General features: G+C 43.9%; 1 protein-coding gene across 3 annotated transcripts in view; it reads right to left on the reverse strand.

Moving 5' to 3' along the window:
- Positions 1-15707, reverse strand: part of SUGT1 (SGT1 assembly cochaperone of MIS12 kinetochore complex) — a 54284-nt gene extending 38577 nt beyond the window's left edge. For 2 of the 3 annotated variants that reach the window (XM_084844912.1, XM_084844913.1), the window contains exons 1-5: positions 15645-15707; positions 15472-15517; positions 7841-7931; positions 6922-6991; positions 301-371 (exon numbers count right to left, since the gene is read on the reverse strand). In XM_084844912.1, coding sequence (XP_084701038.1) covers positions 301-371; positions 6922-6991; positions 7841-7931; positions 15472-15517; positions 15645-15679 — 313 coding nt within the window. In that variant the 5' untranslated portion in view covers positions 15680-15707. The remainder of the gene's footprint in view (positions 1-300; positions 372-6921; positions 6992-7840; positions 7932-15471; positions 15518-15644) is intronic. The other variant, XM_084844914.1, reaches the window with a different exon arrangement.
- Between the last annotated feature and the right edge of the window lie 5414 nt (positions 15708-21121).

Below are 21121 nucleotides of genomic sequence, written 5' to 3' on the forward strand. Positions count from 1 at the left end.
TAACTAGAATGAATTGTGTCCTTAGGACAGTATCCAGTTTGACACTAGTGCTAACATAAATTACATTGCACTAGTGTAAGTGACCTCTAGTGTAAGTGACACCAATAGCATTTGCTGGTGAGATGGGTTCCCCTGGAAAATCCATCATGCCATCAAACACTATTAGAATTGCACTAGAAGTCGCTTACACTAATGCAAGGTAATTTGTGTTAATGCTAATGTCAAATTGGATACTGCCCTTAGCCTGCAGTTAGTATGCGGCTTATATATGCATTTAAATTAGTATGCAATCATACTTACTATCCAGTTTTTGTCCCTCTTTGAAAGACTTCAGTGAAGAAGCATAGTTTTTCATATGATATTCACCTATCCTGAGTGCACATAAAAGGAGAACATGACAATATTACCTTTGAACAAATTCAAGTTATCTAATGACCACGGTTTGACTTAACACAATATTTGAGCTGAAGCAAGAATGTAGGCAAATATCTTGTTCATCAGTTGTTATGCTAGATGTACTGCATATCTTTACAACAACAGTATAAGATGCAATACTTGGTCCATTATCTACGCCTACTGATGTACACAGTCAAACCTTATAACTGCTTAAACTTCCTTCCCATCTTTGATCATTAAATAATGCTTAGTTTACTTAACACTCCATCTTAAGTTGGGGTCAAATGTAGCCTGACAAATCTATGCTGGAAAAAATCATAAAAGTTTTAAGTCTTTCCATGTTCCAGATCGTCCTCAACCATGATGAGATATGAATTGCCATGTGGTGTTTGAGGGGCCCCTCTCCTAATTCTAGTGAAAAAGCTGGTGTGTTTATTCTCACAGCTTTGGGAGTCAATTCTACCCCTACTGGAATGACTGAGAAAACTGAAAAAACATGCATATAAAGAGCTAGCGGTCAAAATGTCCCGGCAAAGTGCTATTTAATTCTTTAGATACTCTACACATGCTTAGTCCAGAACCCATTCTTTCCATTTCTTGGAAGAAAAAATATTTTCCTTTATTTTCATAATAAAATAGAAAAAGTGGGAACAGCATGGTGAGGTGCCACCTTCTAGCTCCCAGTAGTGCCCCCCGCCCAACTGCCACCAGAAGAGTATCTGAGGGAACACCTTGCCCTGAGGGATGGTAGAAAAAAACAATTAGGATTGAATTCAAAATAAGAAAAAATGCAGAAGAGAAGAAAGGAAAGAGGAACAGGCTAGCAAAGAACAGCCTGGCCCACAAGAATAGGTGCAATGCAAACCTGAGTTCAACTGATATATTCCAATCTATCTGGGCAACTGAATGGATCACCATCATGCTTCCCCCTCTCCCCCCATTCCTTCCTCTGTCCCAGTCTCTTTCCTTGTGTCTCATGTCTTTCTAGATTGTAAGCCTGAGGGAAGGGACTGATTGTTGATTCTTGTAAACCACTCTGGGAGTCTTTTGAGTGGGATAGAAATCCTATGAATGACATGTTACAGAGCAAACCTAAATGGGGTGGGAGGAGAAATGAAGCAGTGGATCGCCTGCTTCTTCCAAAATCAAAAAGTTGGACTGTCCTTCTGGTCAGCAGAGAATGGACCCAGCAGTAAAGGGTTAACTCCTCCAACTTGACAAGGCAGAGCCAATGAAATTTTATTTCCACGCCTAGAGGAGGAAACCCCCCCTAAGTCGCAGAACTTGCTGATAGCAGTAGGATCCTCTGAAGCAACAAACTAAAAAACTTAGAAAAGATAAACAATTCCCACAAACTATGGTTAAAAGCAGAGTGATGAGTGGATGGGATAGAGGCCAAGGAAGCCCTATCTACCTTGGGGGCACTGTGCAAAGATGAAGTTTTTAAGTCCCCAAAGCCCTCACACAACAAAAGTCACCAAACCTCAGGGTGGGTCCACTCTCTGTTAACCAAAAGGACACTTCATGGTAAGTCCAACTTTCCATTCTCAGTCAGCTGAGGAGTGGAGCCAACAGCAAAGTGATGTCCAGTAGCAGTATCCCTCCCCTGGGTGGGCACAGTGATTCACAGAACCTGTAGCAAAACCCAACAACCAAAGGATGCCTCAGCCGAGGCATACCTGTCAATCTTGTAATGCCAGATAAAGATAGAGGGATGAGCCCAGGTAGCATGCTGCAAATACTTTCCAGGGCTACTTGGGTAGCTAATGCAGCAGAGGCTGCTGCCCCCCCTATCAAATGGACCACAATTCCCTCTGGAACAGGCTTATTGTAAGAATGGTGGGCCAAGAGATGGAACCTCTGATCCCACCAGCTAACAGTACTTCTGGATACTTGATGTCCCTGAACCCCCTTTTTGTTGGAAACAAAAAGGTTATCAGAGACCCCAATGTCCTATGTATGTCTGATGTAAATTTTTAGTGCTCTCCACGCATCTAACTTATGCCACAACCACTTCCTCTGGTGGGGATGCTTGGAGCAAAAATCAGACAGGACAATATCCTGAGACTGAGGTGGAGTCTATCTTAAGAATAAACACGGGATTACTAAGGAGACTCACCCTGCCAGGGTGAAAAGTGCACAGCTGCTCTTGGACAGAGAGGGCACAGAGTTCCCCAACTCTCCTACCAGAGGTGACCACCACTAGCAGCACCACATTCCAGGTGAGTTCTTTAACAGGGATGGAACACTAAGGCTCAAAAGGGGATTTGGTGAGAGCCTGGAGTACTACATCTAGATCCCAGATAGGGAGCCTATGTATGAGAGGTGGAGATAGAAGAGCTGTCCCCTTCCGAAAAATTTTGACTTCGGGGTGATGTGCAATAGCCCCCACAACTGTACTCAAGGCCGCCACTCAATGCTTTAACATGTTGGTGGCTAAGACCTGCTCCAGACCAGATTGAAGAAAATCCAGAAGGTGAAGGAGTCCAGCTTGAAGTGGAGAGAACTTACATCACCTTTGGAAGATATTCCAAGTCATTTGATTAATTTTGTTGGTAGAGGACCTCATGGAGACCAGGATAGGAGAAAATGCACCTTCCAAGATGCTGTGAACTAGAGACTGTCACCATTTAAGGAGGAGCCACTCCAGGTCCAGGTGGAACCCTGGGTCAGGAGGTTGGGATAAATCACAAGCTTCCTGGGAGGATTGATGCTGAGCTCCCTGAGGTCTGAAAACCAAGGTTGGTGTGGCGAAAAAGAAGCTACCACAATAACCTGAGTCTTCAATGGTCTCAATATTCCTCAATACCCTAGTGAAGAGAAAATGGGGGAAAGGTAAACAGCAGGCCTTGGGGCCAGGGAGAGGACTCGTCATCAATGGGCTCTTAGAATCGATGGGCTCCTTGGTATCTTAGAACCTTGACATGAATTGAGGCACCTTCTTGTTGGACACATTAGCAAAGAGGTCAAGGACTGGGGTCCCCCAGATCTATGGGATTTCTTCAAAAGCCTTGGAATGAAAGGCCCAATCTCCTTGTTGTATGGTGGTCCGACTTAACTAGTCCACCTGCATGCTCAGCTCACCACTGATATATTGACAGCGATGGATGATAAGTGAATCTCTGCCCAGGACAGAAGGAGTGAAACATTATTTTGGGGATCCCTGGAGTGACAACCTCCTTGCTTGTTGATATGTTGTAATATTGTCTGTCCTTAGTAGGACTAAGACTTGATGGACACTGGTCAAGAGTCTTTCTGTCCATTCTGTGGACAGGAACAGTTTCTTACTGGCTGTGTCTATGAGTCATCCTCCTTGACGCCAGAAGGAAGTACTTTTTTTGTCCTTTGACTCCACCAAATTTGGAGTGAGGGAGTCCCCAAACAACTTGCCCTCTAGGAAAGGTGTGAGAGAGAGTTTTCCCTAGAGTGTTGATCTACAGTTAACATAACTCCCCTTGTTAATTCCCCCTCTTTCCCCCCGAACCTGGTGACCCAGGATTCAGCGACTGAGACAGGTGGGCAGTGGCATCCTTCCCAATGGGGTTAGGCCCTTGAAGCTGAAGTGCCAACAAAGTGTTGGACAGAAGAGAAAATGTCAGTAAAGCCCGTTCCCATCTTGACAGACTATCGGGGGGGGGGGGGGGTCCTCTAGCCTGGTCTCCATGAGGTCCTCTTACACATGATTTCAGTTTCTTAGAGTGCTCTTGATGATGGCACTTAACCCTCCACTTTCCTCATAACCAAGATAGTGAGAAAGAGGTGGAAGAAGCGAAGAAGAGAAGATGCTAGAAGATGAGGACTCCCCCCTCCTCCAATGGCCACGCTTCTGTTTCCTGCCACGTCCCATGCATTTACCACCCAGAAACATAATGGGAAAGGCCAGAACATCTCCTTGAGGTAGGGGTGGGGAGTTGTGCAAAGCACAGCTCATAGCTTTCCCTGGATTCCCCTGGCAAGCCCTGTTGCAGTATCCTGGCAGGGCAGCTAGGGAGGTTTCCTACCTTGTCGAGAGGCTCTAGCATGGCAGCAGCTGCGAAAAGCGAGAGTGCAGCCCTCTGACTGACTGCACTCTGAGAGCTCCCTCCCCCTCGCTAGAAGCCAAGCGGGAAAATCATAGAATAGTAGGGTTGGAAGGGGCCTACAAGGCCATCAAGTCCAACCCCCTGCTCAATGCAGGAATCCAAGTCAGAGCATCCCTAACAGATGGCTGTCCAGCCTCGTCTTGAACGCCTCCAGTGTGGGAGAGCCCACCACCTCCCTAGGTCATTGGTTCCATTGTCGCATTGCTCTAACAGTCAGGAAGTTTTTCCTGATGTTCAGCCAGAATCTGGCTTCCTGTAACTTGAGCCCATTATTCCGTGTCCTGCACTCTGGGATGATCGAGAAGAGATCCTGGCCTTCCTCTCTGTGACAACCTTTCAAGTACTTGAAGAGCGCAATCATATCTCCCCTCAGTCTTCGCTTCTCAAGGCTAAACATCCCAGTTCTTTCAGTCTTTCCTCATAGGGCTTTGTTTCCAGTCCCCTGATCATCTTTGTTGCCCTCCTCTGAACCCTCTCCAGTTTGTCTGCATCCTTCTTAAAGTATGGTGCCCAGAACTGGACACAGTACTCCAGATGAGGCCTAGCCAGTGCTAAGTAGAGGAGAACTAGGACTTCCCTGGATTTGGAAGCTATGCTTCTATTAATGCAGCCCAAAAGAGCATTTGCCTTTTTTGCAGCCACATCACATTGTTGGCTCATATTCAGCTTGTGATCGACAACAATTCCAAGATCCTTCTCGCTTGTAGTGTTGTTGAGCCACGTATCGCCCATCTTGTAACTGTGCATTTGGTTTCTTTTTCCTAGGTGCAGAACTTGGCATTTATCCCTATTAAATGTCATTCTGTTGTTTTCTGCCCAGCGCTCCAGTCTATCAGGATCACTTTGAATTTTGTTTCTGTCTTCCAAAGTATTAGCTATCCCACCCAATTTTGGAGTCAACTAGACCCTAAACACTGTTCTTGTAGGTGTAGATGTACTTTACATTGTACTTTACAAATGTACTTTACATTGTGGGGAATTATTGCTCATGATTTCTTTGAAACTGTACTTTTTATTTAAAAATAAAGTTTTCAATGATGACTTTTTTTACTTGTTAGTTGTGTTGTGCCTAATATCTTCCCCAGGTGTTTTCTTTATATGGTTTTCTTGTGGTACATTTGATCCCCAAACTGGATTGATTCAGTATATTTTTCTGATGGATGGCTACTTGGACGTGCAATTAACTTAGAATCAACTTGTACTATAATATGCAACTCAGTAATAGGTTCAGATTAATATTCTACAGATTGCCTCTGCTTTTGCATGAACGGAAAGTGCTTCCACTCATGCAAGATGAAAGCTCCTAATTTCCCCTTTCCCACTGCACCCCCTGCATTACAACTAGGGATGGGGGAGAATTTCTCCCCGAAACTTCGGGGGGCCAAGTGCCAATGTGTTCGGCCCCCCAAAGTAGTTTCGGGGAGAAATTCTCCGCACCCCCCCGCACCCCTCCCGGGACGGGACTTACCTTTCCCGAATGTCCCTCCCGGCGGCGGGTCCCGGCGGCGGTTCGTCAGGTCTTCGACAGGGGCAGAGGCGGCAGCTGGTCTTTCGACCGGCTGCCGCCGTCACCATTCCAATAAAAGTAAAAAAAAAAAAAAACGCCCTCGTGATAGGCTACGTGACGATTTACGTAGCCTATAACGGCTAGATTTGCAAAGTCAGCCGTGATAGGCTATGTAAATAGTCACGCAACCTATCACGGGTGACTTTAAAAAAAAAAAAAAGCGCGTACGGCTAATGGCGGCCCCCATAGGGAGCCGCCATTCGCGTTCCTTATTTGGTCGCCGTAGTCTACGTAAAGATTTACATAGACTACAGCGACCAAATAAGGAACGCGAATGGCGGCTCCCTATGGGGGCCGCCATTTGCGTACGCGCTTTTTTTTTTTTTATCGTCACCCGTGATAGGCTACGTGACGATTTACGTAGCCTATCACGGCTGACTTTGCAGATCTAGCCATGATAGGCTACGTTAATCGTCACATAGCCTATCACAGGGGCTTTTTTTGGTTTTTTTTTTACTTTTTATTTCGCAGCCAGGCGAGGCGCCTCCGCCCCAGCCTGAATTTCGGCCGGGCGAGGCGGGAAGCCTCCCCCCCGGCCTGAATTTCGGCCGGGCGAGGCGGGAAGCCTCCCCCCCTGGCCTGAACTTCGGGGGGCGCAGCGAAGCGCCTCCCCCCCACCGCGAAGCAAGCTGCGAGACCAGGTAAGTGGCTTTCGTGCACTCCTAATTACAACCCATACTGTTCTGGAGGGCCCCACCCCCAGGAGCAATTTTTCAGAGGGCTGCAGTGAGTAGGGGCCCCCAGCAGTTAGGAGGGCACCTTGTGTGAATAAAAGTGTTTTCTGCTCATGCAAAAGCACCTTTGGAAACAAGCCAACATCTTCATCAAACAGTAAAAGTAAAACAAATTGTATATAACTAGTAAAAGGTCGCTTACCCTTGTCTGAGAAAGGCTATAGCATTACTGGGGTCAAGTGCTAGTGTCCTCTTTGCATCTGCAATGGCATCTACAAAAATATTATTAATCTCTTAAAAACTGTATTATTGCACTTGCTGTGCAAAACACAGCCATTCTGCCAGAACTGGGTATTTCACATAGGTTAACTGACTCTTCTAGTGTGAGGGAATCTAAGTGCAGCTCTATGTATTAGCACTAAAACATACATTTTTCCAGGAAAAAGGCAAAACCTGCACCCAAAATTTTCCAGATTTCTTCTAGACTGGAACAATATTACCTCTTTCAAACTTTGAGCTCAGGTGACAAATAAGGCACACGTACCAGATAATTAAACAGCTAATTTGAAATTAACTTGAAATCTTTAACAATCTTTAACAGTAAAATAAGAATTTATTTCCCCTTTAAGGGTTTATTTACTTTATGGTACGGTTGCTAGGTTTCTAACATTCACATTTGCTAGTTAGCCAACATTTCATCTGTACCTAGATCCCAACTTCCATTCCACAAACAGAAATGTATTTTCCTGCTTCCCCCTTCTCTCTGCAGCCCCAAAAAATGTGCTCCTGAAGTTGGACCAGAATGGCATATAGGGCAGGGGGACTGCACCAGGAAGTACAAAGGTGCCAAAAATTGGGAAAACCTGCCCCAAGTGAGTGGAAGTGCTTTCTGCTTGCACACCATCATTTTTGGATCGAAGCCAATGGAACTTACTTTGAAGTAACATGTCTAGCACAGAGAACAATACAATACAGAAGGAAATTATCAAGCAGAGACATACATTTTGTACATCCCAATTTAAAAAAACTACATAAATCCAGTTATATTTTAGACTTTCACTGACACTAAAAATACTTCAGCATTTTTAGGATATAAACTGCATCAAAATAAGAGATGTTACCATGGTAATTTTGTAGAAGAATGTGAGCATAAGCTCGTTGACAGTAATACTCTGCATCATCTGGCTTCTGTTCTATGGCTACTGTCAGCATCTGGAAGTGCAAACACAAAAATTTAACTTGACATTTTCTACAAATCCCTGTACAGAACACAGTGAAATGTCTTGCTTGACAAATCAAACAGAATCAATTAGCACAATTTGCTTTGAGAAGAATTACACCAGAAGCAAAATTCTCCAGCTCAGACGATAGCTGCCTATAACTGAGATAAAAGCCTCATAGCCTGAGCCTAGGAATGAACAGAGGCTTAGAATGCCATTTTGAGGAAACTGGTAAGAACCATGTATTGATTGTCACAGCATGTGTGTCCATCTATTATTATACAAATGAATGTGGTCATTCTAATTTCTTTCAATGTTAACCGTAAATTTCTTCAACTCAAAAAGTCAATTTTACACCCAATATAACATTCTTCTGTGTAAAGTTGCGCAACTCCTTGGTGGCCAACATGCATTTAGGATGCTGCTATCCATTTTCATCACCACCATTTCCCTTCTCTTCCAATTCTGGACTGTGTAACAGCCTTGTGAGACAACACACACTACATCAGACAACCATAGCTGCTGACAGCCTAGCAATGCCAACCGATATACAGCTGTACATAAGTGCTATAAAAAAATACCGATCTTGAGACACAAGCATAAGCTCACAGGTTATGTACAAGTGACAAAGCAGTTCAAATAGGGTGATCAGTCTTCTAAATTCAGAGGTGTGGAATGAGATATCTTCACATTAAATAAAGTACTTTTATACCACTCCTTCAGCCAAAAGGCTCCCAAAGCAGCTTACATACAATCAGTAAAACAAAACAGTCCCTAATTACAATTTAAAATTACATGACACACAAGGTAAAAGGCATGAAGAAGGAAGAGGAAAAAATTAAGTCATTTTTCAGTCAGGCTGGTGGAATGGCCTCGCTTCCCTTCTCATCTCCCTCTGTAACAACCTGCTGGAATTGCTGCTGCTGGTGGCAGTTGAGGGAGAAACCTTCATGGAAGTGGTCTTTCAGTAGGACTGAAAGAAAGGTAGTGCTCCCTCTCTCATCTCCCTCTTCACATGGCCCAAGTGATGGTGTCTAAAGAAACTAAATGTTACAATGGCAATAGAGTTCCTAACATTGTTTCCCCTCATAAGAATGTGGGGTGGGGGGGAGAACACCTGCAGTCTAGAATTGGCAGGTGGGAGGGACATATTTCCCACATGTTAATACCCCCCAGCCCCTTTTAAAATATACTTTTTCACAGCCAGGCTCTGAAACTGGCACTGAAGGGAAACAGGAAAGGGGGGCATTTAGAATCAGTAAACTTTACCTATCATGCCTTAAGTGCCCTACTCTGCATTCCAGTTATCTTGGTAAATCTAGATTTAGGAATAAATATTTACAAAGAACATAAATCTCTCACGTCTCACGCTCAACCTCATTTCACCTCTCGCAAAGAATACACCTATAGAACAGCTAAAGTAAGTATGGGAGAATGATTTGAGTTTATCCACACTCAAATTTGATTTTTTAAAAACAGCTTCCCCATGTGAAAGCTCATCAAGGAGCTAGGAAAAGAATGTAAGATGAATTCATTCCTCCAGAAATGGCATTTTTCCCTACAGCAGCAGTGCCCAGAGCATAATTAAGCCCAAATTCCAATTATAAATTACGCAACATAATACAAAAAGGAGCCATTTATTTTAGTAATTGTGACAAATATGTAGGGGCTGCAAGAAAGGGGATAAGAACAGCAGCAATTATGTTGTACCATTGGTCACAACTCCAACTGGCATTTGACACAGTTTAAATTTGAAACTTTCACTTTTTGTTTTAAAGATTTCTTTCTAGCCACAAAGCAAAAGCACCAATTTTCAGTCTATGCAACTTATCTGTCTCTGATGGTATTCTGAGGCTCCCTATAGCCTGGCCAGTAGTTGCTAAATTTTGTGAGAAGACAACTCATGCTATGCCAAAATGCACTAAGCCACAACGTACAAAATACCTAATTCTGCAAATATGGGAATACTGATGTATAGAGGAATCACACATACTGTAAGTAAAATGTTTTTAGTTGCCAAGTATCCCACAGCAAACACAGAAGCTGCTCTGAAGAACCAGCAGCAGCTTGCTTCAATGGCAGCAGTAATGGCGTATTTTCACATAAATTGTAAATGGCTCCTTTCATTTATATAATACCATCCCATTTCATACCCTAATGATACCTGAAGCATTTTATATAAAAATAATTAGGAAACACATAAATGGAAAGTGAATATTGGTGCAACTTTAAGAACTGGTGCCACAGTTTACCTTTTTCCTCGTCCTTCCCCATCCCCTTTTCTTTTGATGTTGTGTCTTTTAGACTGCTCTGGGAGCCTTTGTGGCAGAAAAGAGGGGTAAAATGCTTTAAATCAAGGGTGAGCAACTTGTTTTGGTCGACAACTCCCATTAGTCCTAGCCAATATGGCCAACAGTGAGGGATAGGGAGTTGTAGACCAAAACATCTGGAGAGCCAAAAGTTGCCCACCCCTATTTCAGATAAATATAAAACTTAAGAATATCAGGAAAAAGAGTGTCATACGCTTTTTATAAAAGAAAAACAAAGATCCACACTGAGGGTCTTTTTGCTATGGCAGTGTCCTCTCCCCCATCAACTTAAGAAAAAAAGGCAAAATCTCCAAGAAGCAGATTGGGCCTGAGAAGAGTTCCAATGGTAACCAAATGACGATTCCAGAAGCATGTCATGTCTCCAATACTACCTGGTCTCCTAACATTCAGAATTCTAACAGCTGTACCAAATTATGTGTAACACTTATTAAATATCTACAATTTCAACATCAGTTCTGAAAAAAAAGTGAACCGATAAAGAATAAAAGCCAATTCTTAAATTGCCTGAACAACTATGTCAAGCCAGATATACAGGTGGTCAGGACAGATTGGAACAGAGCTAGAATATCAGAACAAAAAACACCAATGGACCTGTTTCGGAGGATATCCATTCAGCAACTTTCGATTTGAGGCTTAGACTGATGCAACAAAAATTAGTGTCTAGGGGCTATGGAAAACCTTCAGGCTAAATTGGAAAATCTTGCTAGTAATCCAAACTGCTGGCTGTGTAAGGAAAAAGGCTCCCTGGTACATTTGATGTGGGGTTGCTCTTGTATTGCATACTTTTGGTCCAAGTGTGTGTACACCTTAATCTTGTTTTGTAAACATTGTTTTGGTTTTATTTATTTAACCCAGGGTGAGGCTGCAGCACATGGGTGGGGGCACACAGGGTGGCCACCATTTTGAATATGTAACCCCTGTTCGGGGGTTGTGTCACGTGACCCCAGCAAGCATGGGTTAAACACCCTTCACATAACCCTAAAACAGACCATGGGCTATGCAAGGGTTATTTAATCCTTGTATAACTCACACTCACTGGGTTCACATGATACAACAACCCCTGAGCAAGGGGATACATATGCAAAATTAGCGCTCACAGGCGCAGTGGTTCATCATGGGTTAAATAATGTGTTACTGAACTATATTCCACAGTGTGTTACTGAACTATATACACTGTGGGGTTTGTCAGACAGCCACTGGAAGTGGTGCCTTCAGGCCCTCTTGGTGGCTAAAACTTTTATTACAACATTGAAAAGATCAAACTCCACCTTCTGTACACTAACTGAAAGATCTAACTGCACCCTTGGTGCTGGAGCACACCTCTGACAGTTTCAGCACATGGACACATTCCTTAAATTGTCATCAGCACATTTAGAGACCTTTGCCTAAGACTTGGGCCAATGGACCTGAATTTTACTAATCTTACATGCAGACTCCCATATCGTACTTTACCTGATGACTACCTATATATAACCTTGTTTTTATTATTTTCTGTAATTGTCCCCTGCCCAGCACCCTTTCTTCCTCCCTTTTTATTTACATCAGGGGTGGGCAGAGAATAGATATCCAGATGCTCTGGACTTCAACTCTCAGAAGCCCATGGTGAGGAATGCTAGGAGATTACGTCCAAAACATCTGGAGATCTAGTTTCTGCTCACCCCAATTTACATAATGCTATTGTATTTATGTTAGTATGCATTGTGAAAATTGTTATAAAATGTAAAAATGTATTCAGTTTAAAAAGTATTAAAGAGTTTTAAGACGTCATATATATAGATATGCATGCCCAAAGTGGCTGCCTTTGCCCTGTGGCTGTAAGTACTAGCTGCTCAGGCAATGTCTGCAACAAGGAGACCACATCACTTAACCTTCCACATAATATAATGGACCTGACACCACTCTTGAATTACCATGTAGTGACTCTGGTTAAGACTACTTTTTATCACCTTCAGTCCTGTACCACACTAGATGAAGTGTTTCCCTTGACAATGGTCCAGAAATGTCAGCTAGTGCAAGATTCTGCCACTTGGCAGTTTATAGACTTGAGTCAGCTTTCTTATAAAACAATTTTTGAAAAGACCTGTGCTTGCAACTAATTAGTTACCACACCCAATTCAAGGTGCTGGTTTTGACCTTTAAAGCTCTAAGTACCTCAGGGAAAGCATCTTCTCATATGATTCCTGCACAACATAAACTGACCCTTAGGGGGTCCTGCTATGGACCCTCCTGTACCCACCCTCTGGGTGGAAAACCAACTCTCTCCTCTGCTGCCACAGTAAGCCTGGTCCATCTTCCTGGAACTCAGAAGCATGGAGAGCCTATCTGGTTGGAGAGGAACAGAGTCACTGCATCTACTTTAAAAGTTTTGACAGGCTCCGGAGCATAGTATCACCAGAGAGGCTTGCTGCTTTAGTCAAGAGCAAGCCAGGGAGCAGGGTATTTCACCTGAGCAAGGTAGTACAGTAAATGAATTGGGTGGGGTGGGATTACACCAGCAACTTTCTTTCCAATTTGAAAACAATCCTGAGCATCGAATCAATTAACACTCCACCTGAGATTTTTTCTTCTGAAGGCTGTGGAGTAGTTTTGATTTCTCTCAATTATCTGAAATACTAGTTTAGTTACTGATTATTCTAACTTTTCCAAGACCAAGAAGGGGATTCTTTCTGTGGGATGGGGTGCAAGGTACATTGCCCAAAATTGCGCAAAGGGATGCTGCATGAGCAGAGCCCAACTTGCACAAGATCCCTCCACCTGATTTTGGGCAATCCCCCTTGTCCAGCAGCCACCTATGCACCATTCCACACAGTTTAGGAGGGTTTCCTTACCCACCAGAGATGGGGGAGGGGAGTGTTTGTGAGTTATCATTGTTCAGCTGAACATATGTCATCAGTCTGAAGTGGGATAAATGGTGGTAAGAAATATTTTACATATTTAATAAAAAGACAATAAAACCTAGTAAGGGAATCAAAGGAATCAATTTACCTGGCATTTATCTCAACTCTGATAAAAGTAAAAGGGTTGTTATGGTCAAGGCAGTGGCTGCTCTTCTTATAAATTGGGTGTGCTCACTTTTCCCCAGTGAGTCTCAGAAAGGTAATAGCACTGAATTCTAAACAAAAATTAGCATAGCTTCTGCAAAGGGAAGCGTTGCCTCACTATTCTTCTTGGTGTTCTTCGAGAGTGTCAACAAACATAAGGAAAGGAGTGATCCAGTAGATATTATACACAAAAGCTTCTGAAAAGTGTTTGACAGTAGTCTCTGAAGCAAAGGTTCCCAAGTCAGCTTAGCAAACCTATTTATGTATTTCAAAATGTATTTCTAACCGGCTTTTCTGTTAAGAACCATTACCACCAAAGTGGCTCACAAATATAAAAGTTTGTGGCTTTTTAAAAACTAGTAACTAGTTAAACAATAGGAAGCAGAGAGTAAGACTGAACAGTTTTCATAATGAAGGGAAGTAAGCATGTTCCCCAAGGATCTTATTTGGACCAGTAGTATTTAATGTTCAGAAATTACCTAGAGTTAGGAGAGAACAGTGAAATCGCTACATTTGCAAGCAACACCAAATTATTCAGAATGGTGAAAAATAATGCAGACCGCAAAAACTCTAACAGAGGTGGCCAACTTGTGGCCCTCCAGATGTTTTGGCCTACAACGTCCATCAGCCCTAGCTAGCATAGCAAATGGTAAGGCATGATGGGAGTTGTAGGCCAAAACATCGGGAGACCCATAAGCTGCCCAGTCCTGTTCTAAAAGGATCTTGAGTTCAAAATGCAAGTATAAGGTAAAGTACATGGGGGGGGGGGGGGCTAACTGATGGGGTTTGAACTTGTGGTGACTAACAAGGAAAGAAGAAAACACTGTGACAGATAGCAAAAGTCACTGTGCTGCAGCTGTGAAAAAGCCAGATTTTACACTAGAGATATATTTATTTGTTAAATTTATATCCTGCCTTTTACTAAAAAAAAATACTGCTCAAGGCAAATAATAAAATCCTGTTAAATCAACAAAATTATAATTAAAACATGAAAACTCATCAGTTAAAAACAATAAAAACATATCAATGAAAAAGAAATAACACTACCACCAATTAAAACCCATTCCAGCAGTAAATTGGTTTGAGGTCAAAAGCCTGTTTTTGAATAAAAATTGTATTTATTTGCCAGCAGGACAACATAGCTGGAACTAGCCAGACCTCCCTTAGTCTGGCTGGTCTGACTGAGAGCAGGGACTGAGAAGGCCCTCTTCCACATTCCCGCCAAATGTCCCTCTGATAGTGGTAGGTCCAAGAGAAGGGCCTCGTCCAAGGTTCTTTAAACCCGGGCAGGCTCATATGGTAGAACGCTGTCTTTCAAATAGCTGTATACAGCTTTATAGGCCATATAGGCGGACTACTGCATCTACCACAGCTCTATATTCTATGTAATTATTACTGCACATCTGACAAAGTGGAACCAAGTCTATGAAACCTTATGCTATGATAAATGTATTAGTGTCCAAGGCACCACAAGACTCTGTTATTATGGGGACAGAATCCCTGCCTTTCCACATATATGGTCATTTTTGAGAAAGAGTGGTGGGAAGATGGACATGTATGTTTTTTTTAAAGAAGACGTGGTCCAAGGTTGTAGGATGTGGCTAAATGGTAGATCCTAAATATGAAACGTAGAACACTACCGGATTAAAGGACAGGCTGTACCACACGGATGACAGCATACAGCCAACTTCAACCTATAGTAATTAAACAATACTCAGACACGCTCCTCAGGATTTCCATTTGTAGCCTAGATCAATATTTTATTTAAGTATTCGGCATTCACTTGGTCGTTATCTCACTGCATTATACGATTTTTATATTTCTCAGCCCTCCGGCTTCTCTTAATTGTTGCTATTATTTTCTCGTTCATAACTTTATCAAATATAAAACAAGCCACTGAACGTGCTTTCCCCCCTTTTAAAAAAGTTTCCAGCTGCCGCGCTCCCTGTCACGTCATTATTCCAAGGGGGGCGGGCGGGCGCGCACATACAGCACCCCCCGAACTTCGTAGGCCAACCACTAGGAACTTCAAAACCCAAATGCCCGCTTAACAGTGTGGGCTTCCTTTGGTCAGGGCTCCCCACCGCTCTTTTCTTTTTAGCGCCCCTTAACGACGACGAAGAAAGCGAAGAAGTCACCGCCCGGCCCGGCCCGGCCTTACCTGCACCGCGGCCGCGGGGTCTTGCTCGATTTCGGCGTCCGTCAATCTGAGGGGAAAGACGAGAGTTAGACATGGGGGGAAAGGCCGGGAGAGCGCACGGGCAGCCGAGGGGCCCCCACGCCAAGGCCCGGCGGCGCCGGACGGGAGAAGGAAGTGGCGCGGCGCCAGCTCACCGTGACGAGCCCGGCCCCGCCGCCTCCGCCATCATGGCACCACCTAGGAAACTTCCAGAGCGCGAAGATTTTGTTTCTTTCCGCTGCTGCGTGAAGTGGGTGACGTGCAAAGCGAAGCGCCCGCCTGCACAAAAGACGTGGGGAGCGTCTCGCACGCAGACGCCGCAACGCAGGTCGATGGAAGCTGCGCGGGCGGACCGTGCCCGCCTTGACGCTGAAAGTCGAGCTGTCTGCACAAGTAATGAAGAAATCCGGAACTGTGGCGAAGCTGTGACTAGGCACTATCATTTACCACCCGTCTAAACAAAAAGCAGATTTCATGTGAAACAGCGATTTTGCGGGGAGTTTAAAAATGCAGCGTATCTGCACGCAATCGATTTGGGCCGAGAGGGGATCCGGCCAGATAATTTGACCTTTGCTTCTTCCGGAGGTGTATTTTAAGAACAGAACCTAAGAACAGAAGAAAAGCCGTGCTGGATCAGACGAAAGGCTTATCCAGTCCAACATTCTGTTTCCACAGTGGCCAAGCAGATGCCTGTGAAAGCCACAAGCGAAGTACGAGCGTAGCGGCACCCTCCTGCTCGCGTTCCCCACCAACTAGTATTGAGAGGCATACTGCCTCCAGCACTGGAGTAATATATAGCCATGATGACTGGTAGCCGTTGATAGCTGTATCTCCATGAATTTGTCTAACCCCTTTTAAAGCCATCCAAGTTGGTGGCCATCGCTACATCTTGTGGTAGAGAATTCTATCGTTTATGCACTGTGTGAAGTACTTCCTTTTACTGTTCCGTCCTTTTATTGCCAGAAGTACTGTCGTCACTCTCCTACAACTCCTCTTTATGGGATGATCCCAGATTCTAGTCGCATGAGAGAGGGAGAAAAACTTCTCTTTATCCGCTTTCTCCACTCCACACCACGTGTAATTCTATACACTTCTGTTATGCCCCCACCCCACGGTACTCACGTTTTCTCCAAACTAAAAAGCCCTAAACCTAATCTTTCAACACAGGGGAGTGCTTGGTCATTTTGGTTGCCCTTTTCTGCATCTTTTCCAGCTCTACAATATCTTTCTGAAGGTGCAGTGACCTATATACAGTATTCCAAGGGTGGTCACACAAGGTATTATGATACTGGTAGCTTGCAATTCCTTTCCTAATGATTCCCAACAAGGAATTTGCCCTTTTCACAGTAGCTGCACACTGGGTGGACGTTTTCATTGAGCTATTCACCACAACCTGAGATCTCTTTTCCTGGTCAATCACCACCAGCTCAGACCCCATCAGAGTATATGTGGTTCATTCTTTTTGCCCCAGTGTGCATCACTTTACATTTGCATTTGGAATGCATTTGCCATTTTAATGCCCATTCACTCCGCTTAGAGAGATCATTCTGGTGCTCTTCACAATCCCTTTTTTTTTTTTAACCACCCTAAATAATTTTGTGCCGTCAGCAAACTTGGCCACCTTACTGCTCACCCTTAAGTCTCAAACATTTATGAACAAGTTAAAAAAAGCACTGAACCCAGTACAGATCTATTTACCTCAGTTCCTCAGTATCCTTTCCTGTACATGTCAGTTCAGTCACAGGTATCTGTGACATTGTATAGGGGATTGTTTGCCTTGAAACACCAAATGAGCCTCAGCTACACTTCTGGTTTATGACAGTAGAACAGCTGTCATAAGCCACTCTCTCTCAGCCACAGTCCACCCACCTGTGGTATGAGATAATGGACTTTATTGGTATGGGGGTGGGGGTAAATGTTTAAACCCTTGAACTAATTTTATTTTTAAACACAAAATAAGACTTCAGTGAAACTACATATTGAATTAATTGTGTGACTAACAGCCAAGTCAGGGGATTCTAATCTTAGATGTGCAGGGTAGGGGAGGTTTAACCATTTCCTCCCCAGCCACAATCTCTACAAACATTCTGTTAACCAAAAAAGCTCCTACTGGCATTTCTAAAGCTAATTGTGGCGCACAGGTGCTGGTGGGTGAGTGATTTTCTTTCTGGTTCAACACACTGCAGCATGATCACGGTTTGATCCTGAATTTCTCCATTGTTTTGCATGGGCAGCTTTTATTTCTACCCTCAGGAGGAAGGAAAATAGAGAAAAGGATAAAAGTATCTGTGACTTTGTTAGATTTCATAGGAAGTGGTGTAAAAAGCAAGAGGCCTTACGCCTGAAATCTATAGGTGTGATATGGTACCAGTGTTACAAGTTTGAGGATCAGGTTGAGAGAGTGGAGTACAACAACTCTGCAATGTAGTCTACTGTTATTATGCCTATGTCACATGGGGGGGGGGTATACTGAGAGACTTACTACTGCAGTCAACTGTTAATCTTGCTGACAGAGGTGGGGGTGGGGCTGAGGCTGGTATGGATCTTCAGCTGAAAATCCCCCACAGAAAACATCCCTCATGTTGCAGGAAAGGTCAATCTACTTAAATTATCTCATTATAGCTCTTCCCAATCCAAATCCACCACTCAGTTGCATGCAGTAGCCTCCATTGGCTTGCATGCAAACTGGTTATGATTTCAAACGTTATTTTACTACTATTTTTAAAACGCACTAAATAATACTCCAGTTAGAAAGAGCGGGGACTTGTGTGTTTACTGCTGCCTTTGTGTTTTTGTTTGTTTTATTAGGGGAGTGGGAAACCTGCTCATAGATACAGTAAAATCTTAAGATTACTCCATTGATTTCTATGGCCCGCTCTCACTTCTTCCCCAGGAAATAACAAAATAAAATAAAACGACACATTAAAACCGGAAGTTGAAGGCATGCATCTTTATCTTTATTATCTTTCTGATGGTGATAAGCGACGGGAGCGCATGCAAAGCCTGACGGGAAACCGCCTCTTCCTGTCTCTCGCTACGGCCTTTAAATGGATTTAATGGTGTCTGAGCCGGTTTCCAAATTGACCTTGAACGTCACCTTTTGTATTTGCATGTTTGTTTTTCCCATCTCTGCCTTCTACGCACAACCTGAAGGGGAAATAATGGCGGGAAAGGAAATGAGGTCGAACAGAAACAGATGTCATCATGGGACCATAAGACTAGTAGGCCTCCGTTGCTATGGCTACGGAGGCACGCTACGCAATGGCGTCACGCTCAGTGGAACTACGTTAACACTTCCAGCTCCCATTCGATCGTCCACAGCGAACAGGTTCAAATAGATCGGTCGAGGCACCGCAGAGATGTGAAAGTAGAGCGGCTTCCTCACTTGAGCACTTTGTCATAGATTTAGAAAGGTGTAGAACACCTAACCCAACGTTGTGCTTGTCCGTCAGACGTGTAGGACCACAACTCACAGCACTCCTGAACTTTAGCCTTGCTGCCTGGGGCTGATGGGAGTTGTAGTCCATAATGTCTAGAGGTTCGGAAAAGCTCATTTAGAGTATCGTACGCCCCCTGGTTTCCTATTTGGGAATCTCCATTTTACGCTGTAAGGAAGATAAAAGCACAGCTGCTCTTCTCTCAAATCTCCATGGTGCCTTGCCCTGTTCTTCTGCCGGCAATGGTGCACAAGGCAGCGTTGCGCCCAGTGGGTGGCTGGGGGTGTTGAGAATTACCCTTGTTGCAACCTGAGATATGGCCGGGGGTGGGGGGGGCGTCACCGACAGAAAATGACTAGGGAAAGGGGCAGTATAAATACCACTGCAATATTGTTAAGCATTACTTAACAACGTTTTTATACAATAATCACCAGTTACAGTGGATTAGGTGTTCCTGAAACAACAGAGTCGTGTGACATTTTAAGTACTTAGGCATACTGTGGCATACGCTTTTGTGAATACCTGAACTGTTACCCTCAGCTGGGCGGGGAGAGAGAAACGGTTTGTATCCAGCAAATGGCTGGTGGAAATCGACTTCCCTGCTCCCTCTCCCCATGGCAGCCCCTACAACCCCTTAATAATGCTACCCAGAGGGTCTGGGCATCTTGCTGAATGGGCTGAGCTGTGGTACAAGGGGAGACGGGGATCCCTGAAAGTAGGGTGGACACACTTTCCATGAGTGGAGCCCTTCCATCCACAGAGGACTCCAACCCATAGTAAACACTGGGGCCAAATGCTTGTGAAATGTAATTGTCTATGACAATTTGATGTAAAGCTTAAATTGCCACAGCCATATTGTTACCAGTCTGGAAGTTCTTAGATGTTACTAACTACAAAACAGCACAGGACTGTCATAAACCACTCTCATACTTCGTCTCAACTGCAACATAGGGATAGTAACAGTAGACTTGCCACTCAGCCACAGTGCAAACACACACACACACGTTGGGAAGTGTAATGACTATTTGCAGTTTCGGTACAACTTTTTAAATATTTAAAAAGAAATCAGGTAGCAGTATTCCTAGAAAACAGATTTATCAATCTATTAATTTTTTATGTCTATGCTGCAAATTGGACATTAAGGACGCAATCCTCTGGCCACTAGACAGCAGTTAGATGGCCATAGGATTTTTAGTTTTCTGGGAACCAACCTCAGAGCCAGCACTCCAAGGTTGGTTCCCAGAAAACCACCTCCTCGTCCCTGTGTAAGCAGCGCAGTTTGAAAGGGGGTGGAGAGGAAGCGCCAGTATGATGCTTCCTATGCACCGTCCAACCTCCCCCCACAAGCTGCCCTGGCTAGACAGCCAAAATTGGCCATCTAGCCACAAATGTAGGGCGGCTGGAGCGTGGCTAAGAAGATCCCCTCCATGTTCCACCAGCACTGTATTGGATAGCCGGTTGCCTCTGAGTTCGGAGGTGGCCGACTATCCCCATAGGATTGTGCCCGAAATAGGGGAAGTGAGGGTTGAAGGTATCCTACTTCTTTTTCTATAACACTGAGGCAAGTAGGTTGCCTCGTTACCTTGAGAGCGCTCGCCTACCTCTCAGGTAAAACTTGCCCACAAAGGCTGACAGGAGGCAGGGAGTGATGCTTCTTCAGCCTTTGTCATTAGTTAAAGCTTATACAGGGAGCACAGGCAGACAGAACAATGAAAAGCGATGGCTGTGACAGACTGTGGTGCCAAACACTAGTTCTCACTGAGGTGGTAAAGCTGTGTTTGTGCTGTTCCACTTCAGACTGCAGTTAAGTCACATGCTTTTAATAGTTTTCCATTAAAAAAAATCCTTCTGTATAGGCAGGTAGACGTCAGGAAAGAAAGTTCTAGCCTAGTTTTCTCCCCAATGTGCTAGTTTTCTATATGCAGGGATTTATTTTTGTATGGAGGGGTATTCAGTTATGACCCCCCACCTGCAGAGTCTGAAGATGTAGGCCAGACACAGGTTTATTACTTCAAGGAGAACTAGGTATTACATAATACTTTTCCTATGCAAACTCCCCCTCCCAACTTCCAGGAATAAAAATAGCCTGTTAACATGTTGTGCTGAAAGCTATTAAATGTATTGGCTGACCTGCTTTCAAATAAAAAATCAGATGAACAGAATGCAAGAACTCTTAAAATTAATTATGAGGGGAA

This window comes from Heloderma suspectum, chromosome 3 (genome assembly GCF_057233095.1).
Source record: "Heloderma suspectum isolate Gila_16-S chromosome 3, 16-S_ref, whole genome shotgun sequence".
NCBI classification, from domain to species: domain Eukaryota; kingdom Metazoa; phylum Chordata; class Lepidosauria; order Squamata; family Helodermatidae; genus Heloderma; species Heloderma suspectum.